The 13,484-nt window shown below is 45.7% G+C and overlaps 1 protein-coding gene and 1 long non-coding RNA gene across 2 annotated transcripts in view; one reads left to right on the forward strand and one right to left on the reverse strand.

Moving 5' to 3' along the window:
- Positions 1-13,484, forward strand: part of LOC308583086 — a 194,254-nt gene that overhangs the window by 15,045 nt on the left and 165,725 nt on the right. The gene's annotated exons all lie outside the window — the stretch shown is intronic.
- The window catches only part of LAMA4 (laminin subunit alpha 4), an 83,468-nt gene that overhangs the window by 12,413 nt on the left and 57,571 nt on the right, over positions 1-13,484 (reverse strand). The window contains exons 21-29 of the mRNA XM_081186692.1: positions 12,814-12,976; positions 12,472-12,599; positions 11,550-11,721; positions 10,555-10,686; positions 9,784-9,926; positions 9,067-9,205; positions 7,428-7,565; positions 6,028-6,161; positions 4,873-5,034 (exon numbers count right to left, since the gene is read on the reverse strand). Of these exons, the coding sequence (XP_081042818.1) occupies positions 4,873-5,034; positions 6,028-6,161; positions 7,428-7,565; positions 9,067-9,205; positions 9,784-9,926; positions 10,555-10,686; positions 11,550-11,721; positions 12,472-12,599; positions 12,814-12,976 (1,311 nt within the window). The remainder of the gene's footprint in view (positions 1-4,872; positions 5,035-6,027; positions 6,162-7,427; positions 7,566-9,066; positions 9,206-9,783; positions 9,927-10,554; positions 10,687-11,549; positions 11,722-12,471; positions 12,600-12,813; positions 12,977-13,484) is intronic.

Consider the following 13,484-nt stretch of genomic DNA (forward strand, 5'->3'; position numbering starts at 1 on the left):
GAACCTTGAACACGTGGTCTATGAACAGTTTGGCGGTTTGCTCCGCCGTGGCCACCTTAGCACACGGAATGAAATGCGCCATCTTGGAGAACAGGTCCACCACCACCAACACTGCCGTCTTGCCCCTTGAGCTGGGCAGATCCGTGACAAAGTCCAGAGCCACCCTTTCCCAAGGTTCGACCGGAGTTTGCAGCGGCTCCAACAGTCCAGCCGGCGGTTTGTGCACCGGCTTTGCCCTCTGGCAGGTGTCACACCTCGCTACGTAGTCTGCGACCTCCCCTCTCATTCCAGGCCACCAGAAATCCCTGGCTACTAATTCCACCGTCTTCTCCTTGCCAAAGTGCCCGGCCGTGGGTGCGTCGTGCAGCTGCTGTAGCACCTTGGCTCGAAGTTCGTCACCCGGCACGTAGATGGCCCCTTTACGGATGAGCAAGCCATCTCGTAGCTGGAAACCGTCGGCCGCTGCCTTGCCCCCTCGCACCTCTGCCATCTTCGTTTGTGCGAAGGAGTCCCCCTGCAACGCTCGCCGCACCGCCTCTAGGTCCACGGTCGCCGCGGCGCACGCCCACACTGTCGGTGCAAAGATGTGCATGGCGGCCGCTGGTGTTGCGTCCTCCAGATACTGTGGCTTGCGGGAGAGAGCGTCTGCCATGATGTTGGTGTCCCCCGGGACATACTCTATTCGGAAGTCGAAGTCCGCAAAGAACTCAGCCCAACGTATCTGCCTCTGGTTCAGGAACTGTGCCGTGCGCCAGTGTTCCAGATTCTTGTGGTCCGTGCAAACCTGCACCGTGTGCTTGGCGCCGATCAGAAAGTGCCTCCACGCCTTGAACGCTGCATGAATGGCCAGCAACTCCCTGTCCCATATGGTGTAGTTCTGCTCGGACTTGCTGAGCTTCCTGGAGTAAAACGCTCCCGGCCGCCACACGCCCTGCGGGTCCTTCTGCAGCAGGACCGCCCCCACTGCTCTGTCCGAAGCGTCTGTCTCCACCCTCATCGGCATGCTGGGGTTGACATGAAGCAGCTGCTCTTCCGACGCGAAGAGACGCTTGAGGGCCTGAAAGGACTGCTCCGCCTGCTCTGTCCAGATGAACTTCTTCTTCTTGGAGCTAAGGGTGTCAGTGATGGCCGCCGTCTGCATCGCGAAGCCCTTGATAAACTTGCGATAGAAGTTCGCAAAGCCGACAAACCGTTGGACCTCCTTCCGGTTGCGTGGGCTCTTCCAATCCAACACCGCTCGAACCTTGGCGCTGTCCATGGCGAGCCCCTTGGCAGACAGCTTGTAGCCCAGAAAATCCACCTCCGGCACGTCAAATTGGCACTTCTCCAGCTTGGCGTAGAGCCTGTGTTGCTTTAGCCTGCCCAGCACTTCCTTGACGTGCTTGTCATGTTCTTGCTGCGACTCCGAAAAGATCAGGATGTCATCCAAGAAACAGACGCACGTCTTGTAGAGAAGTCCCGCCAACACGTGATGCATAAATGCTTGAAAAACGTGAGCGCCATTTTGCAGTCCAAAAGGCATAACTCTGTATTCGTAGGTACCCAGTGGCGTGAACATGGCTGTCTTCCACTCATCACCTTCCCGCATGCGAATGAGGTTGTACGCCCCCCGCAGGTCCAACTTGGTGAACACCTTTCCCTTCCGTACCTTCGCCAGGAGGTCGTCGATGCGGGGCATGGGGAAGTCCGACGGCTTGGTCACACTGTTCAAAATCCTGTAATCCACTACGAGTCTTTTTTGGGGCGTGTCTCGCTTCTTAACAAAGAATACAGGACTGCCCCCCACTGCCTTAGACTCCCGGATGAAACCGCGCTCCAAATTATGATCGATGAAGTCTTTGAGTTCCTGCAGTTCGTCCTCAGACATGGAATACAGCTTCCCTTTAGGCAGCGCCGCCCCCGGCAGCAGGTCAATTTTGCAGTCATATGGTCTGTGAGGGGGTAGCCTGTCCGCCTCCTTCTCGCAGAAAACTTCCAGAAATTCTGCGTACTTGTGGGGAATCGCTTGCAGCGTGCCTAGCAGCAGCTGTGATTCCTCTTCCTCTCCTTCCTGCCTGGGTACGATGCAGTGTTCAGCACAAAAGGAAGAGCCGAAGACCAGCTGCCTCTGGAACCAAGCCATCGTTGGGCTGTGCTTGTCCAGCCAACTCATACCCAATACAATGGGCGTGTCAGACAGTTGAGTGACGTTGAAGCTGATGACTTCCCTGTGATTCCCAAGTCGCATCACCATTGGTGGCGTCTGCTTCACCACTTGCCCCCCTAGCAGCTCCCTGCCATCCACCGTGACAACCTGCAGGGGCAGTGTGGCCGGCAGCAACTGCACAGCGTGCCTGTCGACAAATTCCTGCCCTATAAAGTCCGCGTTGCTGCCGGAGTCGATGGTGATTGGCACGTCCATGGTGATTCCATTGGGCAGCTGGAGAGATGCTGTGAGCCTCACTACTGGTTTGGGCGGGAGGGGGTTCACTGGCTGTAAAATTTCTGGGGACTGCGTCACTAACACGTCTGGCTGGGCCCCAGTGCCTCTTCCTCCAGCCAGACATCGTCGTTTCCCTGCTGTGGTCCTCCCTGCTGCGTTGCTGCAGTCACCATTGCTGAGGCTGCAGTAAGCTTGTGGGGCCTCTGGGGACACTCTTTCGCCATATGCCCTGGCTGCTCACAGACGTAACACTTCCTGGTCCCTCTAGGAGGCTTCGCCTTCACTGCTGCCGGTGCTAGGGCTCTGGTTGCTGACTGAGCCCTTGCACCTCCAACCTCCATAGGTTCGGCTCCTCCTCCTGGCGGAGGCGTGGATTGCGCTCGCGCTGCTTCTCTGGGAAAGAAGGAGGGGCCCCCGGCTGGTTCGCGCCCTCCACGTCCTTCGTCCTTGCTCCACGGACGTCCTTCCAGCCTCACCCCCACTGCCAGTGCCCTCTGAACGACCTCCTGGGTGGTTCGGGGTCTCTCCCCCCTCGCTATCTCATCTTTAATCGAGTTGTGCAGTCCCTCCCAAAAGAGGTCTCTTACAGGAGCCGAATCTCTGTCCCATTCCAGGGCGCTGACCAAGGCGAAAAAGCGTGCATGATACTGTCTGACGCTGGCCCTCCCTTGTCTCAGCCCATGCACCTCCTTCCGTGCAAGATCAATGTCAATACTTGATAAGAAACACCCATCCATCGCTTTAATAAAGGCATCCGCATTCTGGAGCGCCGGATCGTTATCTCTCCATAAATTGCGCAACCATGCTTTCGCCTCCCCATGCAGATGGGACATGATGAACCCCACTCTCTCCTGTTCATCTCTAAAATCTTTATGCAACAGTTGCAGTGCGCACAGTACGTCGGCTCTAAAGTTGGGATACTGTTGCAGGTTCCCATCGAAGTGAGAGAGCAGCCCGCCTGTCCGTCTCGCCAACCCAATTCCCTCCTGCCGGGGTGGTTGCTTTGCCAGTACGTCTAACCTGACCTGGAGATCCCTGCAGGCGGCAGCTGCCTCGTCCTCTCTCTTCCTGGATGCGAGAACCTCGGCGTTCAGTTGTGCCACTGCTTTTCTGAGGTCCTCTATCTGCTGCTCAGCCGTCATGTCTCCTGCCGTTCGTGAGCTCGCTAGTGGGCGCCTGTTTCTCTCCCCTCCTCGAGGCTGCAGATGCCCACAATGTAGAGACGGAGCCTACTGTCAGAGCTGCTTCAAGATCCTAGCTCACAGAGGATCACGCTAGCCAGCGGTCATTAAGTAAAAGTCTTTATTGAATTACAGTTTCCATTCTCACGCTGCTGTCTGCAACTCTACGTCTACTAGCTAGATCGGCGAGGCTCCGTCTGAGTCTCCGCCCCGTGCGCACCAACTTAATATCCTAGCCTTGCTCCACCTTTTCCTCCTGACTGTCCTCCTCTGGGTCCCTCTACCCCCCGGGGCTTCTTCCTTCCGGGATTCTTCTGACGCTGACCCAGACCCTTCTGCCTCCTTGCGCCGGGCTTTAGGACCCGGTTCCCTTTCGGGGCTGCTCACTGCGCCGCCTTCCTCTGCATTTGAACTTGGCGCGCGCGCCCAACCTTCCACTTTCCTCTTAACCGTTTCTTCGCTCCCCGATGGAGGTGTGGCCACTCCTGACTCCTGCCCTCCCTCCTGTGGTGAGCTGCCAGCGCTTCCCTCCTGGCTCCTTTCCTCTTCCCTGCTTCCTGGCGGTGACGCTGGTCCCGATTTCCAGCTGCTCCCCCCTGAGTCTCCTCTGGCTCTATCTTCCTGGGGTGCCTCCCTAGACTCCCCCCTTGCCCTGGCCACTGGTGCTCCTTTCTGTGAATCCTCTGATTCACTGGAAAGACTGGGAGATCTCGGGTCGTCGTCATCACTCATCCTTTCCTCTGTCTCCTCCCCTTCGCTCTCTGTTTCCTCCCTTGCCCGTGCCTCTGCACCTAAACCCCTGACACATACGCTTCAGGTTACAGACTCCGCTAACCCAGAAATATTACCTCAGGTTAAGTACTTTGCTTCAGGTTGAGAACAGAAATCGTGCTCTGGCGGCGTGGCAGCAGCAGGAGGCCCCATTAGCTAAAGTGGTGCTTCAGGTTAAGAACAATTTCAGGTTAAGTACGGACCTCCGGAACGAATTAAGTACTTAACCTGAGGTACCACTGTAATGGGGTTTCAGTGTCATCATAGGCCTGATAGAATCATCCAGGCCATTAGAATATATTAGGCTATGAGGTGAGACCAGCTGTAATTGACATACTCAAATGCTGGAAAAATACTGGTGGTTCATGGTATGGTGTTTTAATTTGTTATTATTATGCTATAATTGCTTTTATTTTTGTTTTAAACTGCCCCAGGATGGATTAACGGTGGTATAGAAATGCATCAAGTAGCTAAATATACAAGTTGAAATGCACTTGCCTTGTGAAATAAGCGTTGCTTATACACCCGGTGAAGTTGGCAAACTCAGTAGTGATGGGAGATCCACCAAAGTAGAATTTCTTGGTGCTCACTGGCTTTTCCTCACTTTCATATGCTGAATTATCTACACTTTTCTTTTCTTCATCTACCAAAAGCTCAAGTCTGCAGAACAAAATAATGCATCTTACACGGAGTCTTTTAAATTCAGCATGTGATAATATATATTACCCAAGCAACGTAGCCATTTCGGTGATGTTGAACTTGATGAACGAGTCACTAGGTGGCACCATCAAACCACGAGTGTGCTCAGAAATGAGAGGCAGCTCCGTAAAACCCCTGGAAATACTGAAGTCACACACATCTTAACTGCAATACCTGGGAGCAAGACTCGCTGAATTTAGTTGGACTTACTTCTGAGTAGAGATAGGTGGGATTGCACTATAAATCATTGTCACAGTGCAATCCTAACTATAACACTATGCTTACAGCAGCATCACAGACAAAGGAAATGCAGAAATTGAAAAGCCATTGAGTTTTTATAATATTTCATGTGGCAGGGATGTGAGTGACATTGTTTTGATATGGCTGAATAAAAAGCATGCAGACGCCATGCCCCCACTCATTCCTTTCGTACTGATATTTCAATCTTTGTGTGTGACCACTGGGCTGCTGTTGTGGAAACAGATCTAACATGGCAGGACTGCCACACAGCATCTTGCCAGTTTCAATGTCGCAAAGATATACCAGGCATTTAAAACCTATGCTGCATATTCAGAATATTGACCTATTTCAGGTGCCTATGGGCCTCCACATATTGCTGAACTACAAGTCCTATCAGCTCGGCAAACATGGGCATATGTCCAGGGATCATGGGAGTTATAGTTCAGCAACATCTGGAGGGCCAACGGTACCCTGGACCTGAGCTTTTTATTAATTGTGTTAAATAAAAATATTGTAATACTCTTCTGCTGAGCTGGGGTGTTCCTACTAGTTTTGGGATACATCTATTCCATGCTGACCTTCTTAAAGAAGATATTAGTGTGGAATGTATTAGTGTGCATTTTGTATTATAATAAATATATCCAAGTGGAGTAATGAACTGTGAGTGTAATAAGATGTGCATCGAAACAAAAATAGTTTTTAAAATAGTTTTACCTTTCTGGTGAGGTGGATGTAATGACAAAATGGGCTTTGCCATCATTATAAGATCTTTCTCCTGCCTGAACTTTGACTCCTTTAGCATTTAAAACAACAGCTCCCTTCTCCAAGGAAATAGAGAATACATCTGACTGAAACACAGAGAAAAACATTAGACCCACAAGTCAAGGAACGGTTAGTAATAATTCTTGTAATGTAGTTGAGCAAAGTAAGCGTACTGAGATAGAACCAAAACGGACGGGATGTGATGTGTGTGAATGCATTGTGGGGTTAAAAAACCTCATGTTGTAAACACACCTGTTTTGTCTCTAAGTGCTTAAGCATTTTCCCTATCATAGCATTTTTAAAAAAGATGGCGAGGGTGGGGTGGAGAAAGAAATGAGGTCATTTTCGTGGCTGGGATCCAAAAGGATCTAAAAGTTCTGCATATGTGCTCACACTCCCCCCACCCTAACAGTCTTTCAGAGATTCACAACTGCTGTTCAGATGTACCATGTTGAGAATTAGGCAGAAGAGAAAGGGTCCTTTGGTAGGAGAAGGGCCGCCTCTGCAACAAGGAGTGGCTCCTTTAATGCAATTGTCCCAGGGCTCTGTATTGACATTTCAGAGGGGGTTTGAAACTGCACTTTCTACTCTGCTTCTTCATAAATGATGCAATACCTATTTATTCCAGAGTGCCTTTTGCAGCTGATTTGTCACCCACTGCTGTAAATTCGTTGATGCATATTTTTTTATTATGGCTTGATATGTCTTGTTTAACCTGCTCATTGCGTTTTATGTAAGTTGCCTTGGAAAGGCAGCTCGATGTAAATGTTTAAAATAAACAAATTCATCTGGACTGGTGCCATTTCCCCTTTGAACAACTATTATGCCAAATCTTCTAACTGAATCTGAATGTGCAAGGTAGTTTCCAGGAAGTTGTGAAAAGTTACTCAAAGAAATTCACACATAGAACTGGGCTTCTGGGTGTTCAGCTGATTTTTTAGCATCAGTTGCCCAGACCTATGCACACTTTGATTATTTTTTTTTAACACCACCATTTAAAAGTCTGAAAGTGGTGATATTTACTGACCACAAATAAATTCCATCCAAAGTTAAACTACGGTTGTATGTACAGGACATTCACATTTGCACTTACTGTCAGGTCTCAGGGAGAATTTAATACTTTGGCCCCAATTTAGCAAAAGCTGGTTGCACTGAGGTCCACTGAAATAAGAATAATGTTCCACTAATCTCAATGGGACTTTATTTTGACCAAGTTTCTCAGGGTCATTGCCACTGCCATTCAGCCCATAGGCTGCCCTGAAATATATCTACTGACAAAGCTATTTAGAAATAACATTTTCTTTAAAAACAACACAGGTTTTTATTATATTTAATAGGGAAACTCTACTTACTCCTTCACTACAATAGAAGAGCAGTCCATTAGGCTGTAAAGTTCGGAAATTAAAGCCACCTTCAAATCCATTAAAGGGGGAGATTTTCTGGCTGGATGCAATGTAGCTTTCTCCATTGAAATATGCTTTGTGGGACATCTGCTCACCAAACAAACAGAACAGAGGTAGTTGTAGATCTTTTTTTTTATAAAAAAAATAACAATAGAAGAAACAGAATATGCAGGCCACAGGTGGGTAAGTTTTCATGTTCATAAAAGTCCAGCAACCCCTGTGTTTCACATGTCATTGCTACAGGATATTGCAAACTCTTATTACATGGGAACAGCTCACTTTTAAATGCTGTTGAACAGTACTTCATGAATTGTGTCTCAAGTGGAAGAAAGGGGCTGTTTGGATGATACTCTCCCCCTCTTGGAACCTCTGTGTTATGGCCTGGAAATAGATCCCCCATTGTCAGGGATGAAAGCAAGGGCTCTGAAGCAGAACTGGAAGGCCCCACAGTGCCAGCGCAACAAGCACTCTCAGATAAACCTGCCAGTGCAGGACCCCCTCACCCCCAGGATGTGGCACTGCTCTTTTCTGATTGCAAAATGTCCTAGGCTCCAGGAGACTACTGGAGAAGGTTGGCACCTTTAAGAGCTATTGTGTTAGTTCTTGCACAGGGCACCTGCTGTTGGGAGTCATTAGTTGAATCCTGCTCATAGGGTTGTTGCTGGTATCCACCCATCTCAAGAGACAATGGAGCGTGCCTCTGGGGATGAAGTCAAACTGCTGTGTTAGCAGCACCAGAATGACCTCCCTGAGCTGTGAGTAGGGAGGTCCTGGGACGCCCAGACGACAAGACCCCCCCTCTCAGCCTTGCTGTTGTGGTCCAAATGAAAGCAGAATATATTTGGCACCAGCTTGGCTGCAGGAGTTGCTGGAAGGAGGCATACTAGGTGCCATCCAATCACCTTAGGGACTCCACTCTAGATTTGTGTAGGGTTTACTTCTTAGCCTTAGACCTATTGAAATTAATGAACCTTAGTTAGTCATGTCCATTCATTTCAGTGGGTCTACACTGTGTGGGACTAATATTAGATACAACTCATAATTCTACAAGTCAGTTGTTTGGGACTGAACTTTTACTTGATGGAGAGAAATTGCCCTCATATTTATGTTCAGTTTTGTATTTTGCTTTATGGTTTCTGCAGCTGAAATTCTGCTGTTTGGCATCATACTTTTTTGTACTTTACTTGTTTATGCCAAGTATGTGAATCTGAAGATTAAAAGTTAGTTTAAAATATGTCTTCTGAAGTAAGCCTAGAAAGATTTATTAAGCTTTCAGATTTCTTAGTGGGTGCATAGTGTTGGAGGCCTACCACTGGGTTTTTTAAAAATTCAAATTTACTTTCCCCAATCCATAACATAAGGAGCACTACATTTCTATACGCTAAATGAATGTAATTTATTGTGTGTGTATGTATTGTTTTGAGAACATCATCTGTTCCTACCCCCTAAGTATCATAAGCAGATGGGGAGAAAAATAATAATGCTTTGCACTTGAAAAACTGAGGAAAAACTCAGTAGAGATAGGGGAAAATATCAGAATATATACATGTTGAAAAACACAAACAGAAGATCTATGTACCATACTTACAAGTGATTCTTCTGGGCATCCATAGCCAATTCCCAGAGTTCCTGGTTCCTCTAACAAGTTGAAGTCCTTCTTTTGGAACTGGAAGCCTTTCATGCAGCCTCTAAAGCCGGTGGTGGTGGCTAGGTGTGATCTCATACTACTGTGAAGACACAATGTTTGTTCAGAGGGAACCAGTTAACCACTTACACAGAGCCACAGCATGCACAATCATAGGTACAGAAATATTGTGTGATGAATGTCCATTCTACAAGGTTCTGTCTGAGATGTAAGCAGTGGCTTTTAATCAGGGCTTTTCAGCTGGAACTCACTGGAACTCAGTTACAACATCTCTCCGGTGGGTTCTGGCACCTTTCAGGTGGGTACCATTGCCCTTCTAAGAGAATAAGGTGAGTTCTGGCACCTCTTTTTCTAGAAAAATAGCATAGCACTGCTTCTAATCTTACGTTTATTCTTTCTTGCTTTTCTCCAAATTGTAAACCACTTTGTGAGGGCTTGCTCCAAAAGGCAGGATATAAATATTTTAAATAAATAATGAAATATACAATGTTTGCAAAACAATATGCCTACATATACAATTTGTCCTATTGGATAAAAACTTTTTTCCCGCAGGGTTACATGTTTTAATTTAGCAATGTGGGTGCAGTAAATTCATTGCAACATATAAAATGAGAAATTACTGAAACATTAATGGTGATTGAATGTGGATTATAAACCAACCTAGATTTTAAAATCTCAGGAGGAGCCCCTCCTATATAGATATCAGTAAAGGGCATGCTTTGCTTCTCGTTTTCCACACTTCTGATATGTCTCCTATCCACCAACAAGATCATTTTCTTGGAATTGTGGTATATAACAGATATCTGAAATGCGAAAAAAGGGTGTTAAAAACCACAGTAAATATAGTACATAACTATATGTAATAAGATTCATTAAAAGTTTGTAAAATAAGATTCATTAAAAGTTTGTAAAATAAGAGGGCTTTTAAAAGAGAGAAAGACACTTTATTGTCTGTTTACTGTTCATTTGTAATTGTTTTGCAAATATACTTAGTAACTTTGGTGGACTGGAGAGGGCCCATTGGGGCAGTGGTTAAAGCATATGTTTTGTGTTCAGAAGATCCTATTTCTAAAGAAACAAGGCTCAGAGTTCTTACTCAGTTCTTACCTGGCAACTGTAGTTAAGAAGACATACTCAGTTTGCAGTTTCATTGTCACTATCTCTTTCAGAGAGTTTGTTGCCACTTCACTCAACCTGTTCTTGGAAACTGTGTTATTTCCCACTCAATAAAGGTTTTTGGTACTTAATATAATATGTTGCATTATTTTGCTCAATAATCTATAGTTATTTACTTATTTCTTATTATTACACCTTGTCTTTCCATGTAAAGCACCTAAGGCAGATAACTATAGTGATAATAATACCGAGACAATACATTAACTATAAAAAAAATCAATAAAAGCAAATTTCAGAAAGTCAGCAACAATATACCTCGTGGAATTTTGCATCATTAATCAGAGCTTTCTTCAAATGATCGTCGAGAATCATAGGGCCACCGGGGAAGCCAAAGTCATACTGTAGATACAGGTACCCATTCTGCATCTCTAGGCTGAAGAACATACTCTGCACAACAGACACACAAAACCAGTAAGATTTATCCGAGAGGATTTGTATTTCAGGTATTTATAAGGTTTCACAAATTGTCAGTATATGGCACAACTGCCTATTACTTTAAATTTATAGCTGTAAGTGAGGCACGAGTGTAGCTCCCTTTATGCAATACCCTCTCCTGTCCACTTCACCCACCTTTTGGAACAGCATGATGTTGGGTGTAGGTACTGCAATAGGAGACAATCTTGCACAAGTGGATGTGCTTTTCTACTCACAACAACCATCTGTTTATGTTCTTAAACAAGTTTCTCTTTGCTTAGATGACATCTCAGCCAGAGGAACTAATGGTTGTAGGCATGTTAATATCTTCAACCTTTAGTTTTTCTATGAGTCTACCAGACAAATGCCAAGACCAAGGATGGCCTTAGTAAAGGTAAAGGGACCCCTGACCATTAGGTCCAGTCGTGACTGACTCTGGGGTTGCGGCGCTCATCTCGCTTTATTGGCCGAGGGAGCCGGCGTACAGCTTCCAGGTTATGTGGCCAGCATAACTAAGAGCAGCGCACGGAAATGCCATTTACCTTCTACCTTCCCGCTGGAGCGGTACCTATTAATCTACTTGCACTTTGACGTGCTTTCGAACTGCTAGGTTGGCAGGAGCAGGGACCGAGCAACAGGAGCTCACCCCGTCACAGGGATTCGAACTGCCAAGCTTCTGATCGGCAAGTCCTATGCTCTGTGGTTTAACCCACAGCGCCACCCGCGTCCCAGGATGACCTTACTATGATTTTTATTGGAAACTAGGAATTCTTAGGCATCAGTAAAATTAAAAATAAGACTTTTAGGGATTTTTCTTTTCTTTTCATTTCACTTACTCCATTAACCATCAGGAGGAGAAGTCCATTATCTGTTGGTGTCCGAACTTCCACATCAAAGCGTGTCACCAAGCCAAACCTCCCTCTTCTCTCAATATTCCTCACCAAAGCATAGCCAGAGCCATCAAAGAAATAGTTCACAGCCCGACTCTGTGTAAAGGCCAGCTTATTTCTAGGGTGGACAGGAACAGAGGCAAAGAAAAATCAGAAGCCTGAAGGCCTACATTCTCCAACCTAGAAAGATCATTATGGAAGCAATATTGAAAGGGGAACTCCGGAAATGAGGCCTGAACAAAATATAGTCAATGCCAAGGCAAAATTGTTTACTTAAAGTGCTACCTTATGTAAAATTTACTGGGAGTGTTTGCATTATTTTTGCTTGCACGTTTTGTTGTACTAATCTGCAAACGTGTGAAGTGGGCAAGGGAGTTAAGAAATCAGTATGATCAACTGAGGGGGCTGTATATGATTTTAATTTTAATTTTTTATTTTTGTAAACTAAGGCTAATGTAGTACAGGTATCATCTAAGGAAAGGCTATAGCTCAGTGGTAGAGCATCCGGTTTGCATGCAGACAGTCCCAAGTTCTATCCTAGCACCTCCAGGTAGGGGTGGGAATGTTCCCTGCCTGAAACCCTGGAGATCCTCTGCTAGTCTGTTATTGAACAAGATGGACCAATGGTTTGACTCAGTATAAGGTGGGTGCCCATGTTTCTATTTATATAGACCGGGGTCTCAGAAGTGCTGGACAGGAAGTGATGTCGACTGAACTAATGGCTGATGAGAGGTATACATTAATGCCTGCTAACTTGCAATGCGTAATCAAGCCAAGTAGATACACGTGTGACCAGGCCATTAGGCTAAATGCAATATAGCTAAATCCATTCCATCATGAGAAGTACAGTGAATACAGTTCACCCTACCTGGCACAGGGTACTGATTTAGTGACGTTATAGATATTTTTGAAATTGTACAAACTGATGACATCATCATTCAGAGTTGCAAGCTCCAAACAGCCCGTGAATCCAGGCAGAGCCAAGGTTGCAGGGAGCTGTAGAGAGAAGGAAGCAAAATAGATTATGTTCAAGTCAATGCCAAATGAGATAGTGAGCCAATCTGCATCTGTAAAAAGGCTTTTTGTAGGGTAGACTTAGGTGACAACATAAAAATCTTATTTGCTTAATACATTACAAACCAGCTGTCTACAAAGGTATTTCCAAGATAAAGGTGCCAACTTAATAATTATTCCATCCTGTTTTGCTTACCTTAAAATCTGGAGGCACTCCACCAACATAGAAAACTGTATTTTTAGGTTCCAGATTCAGCAGCGCATCATCACCAGGGACTTCTCCTTTTTTGATAAACTTTTCCTCAGCTGTGCTGCTAAGACTTGGTACAGTTAGAAACACTTTGCCATGCTTCCCAATCCTATTGAAGAACAGTAGGGTGAGAAATTGGACCCAAGGTCATATTAGCTAGCTGAATTACAAAAGACTTGTTAAACAATCAAAAACAAAAAGTAAAGTTTAAGTTAGTATTTTTGAAATCAGCAGCAAAAGCAACAGTTGTCTGAAATTCTAGACTTCGAAAGGAAGAGCTAAACTACAGATTCTAGATCATGTTCTTGTTCAATTGGAAATATTCATGTTCTTGTTCATGTTCTTGTTCTTTGGAAATGAAGAGCTGTAGTTTTATAGGTAGAAAAATCATTTAAGAATATTCAGAAGTGGTCTTCCTCTCAGATATTATGAGTAAGCCTAACACCTGAAAACCCAATTCAACCTCCAAGCTGCTTATGAGAAAAAAGAAAGAAAGAAGCAATCTGCAGCGAGATTAGTTGTTTTAACTACAGTGGAGAGGATTCGTTCCAGAGGCCCGTCTGTAAAGTGAAAAGCCTGCAACTTAAAGCACTGCATCTGCGTGGTGTGATTTGGCG

Source organism: Podarcis bocagei (assembly GCF_964188305.1).
Source record: "Podarcis bocagei genome assembly, chromosome: 3".
Taxonomy (NCBI): Eukaryota; Metazoa; Chordata; class Lepidosauria; order Squamata; family Lacertidae; genus Podarcis; species Podarcis bocagei.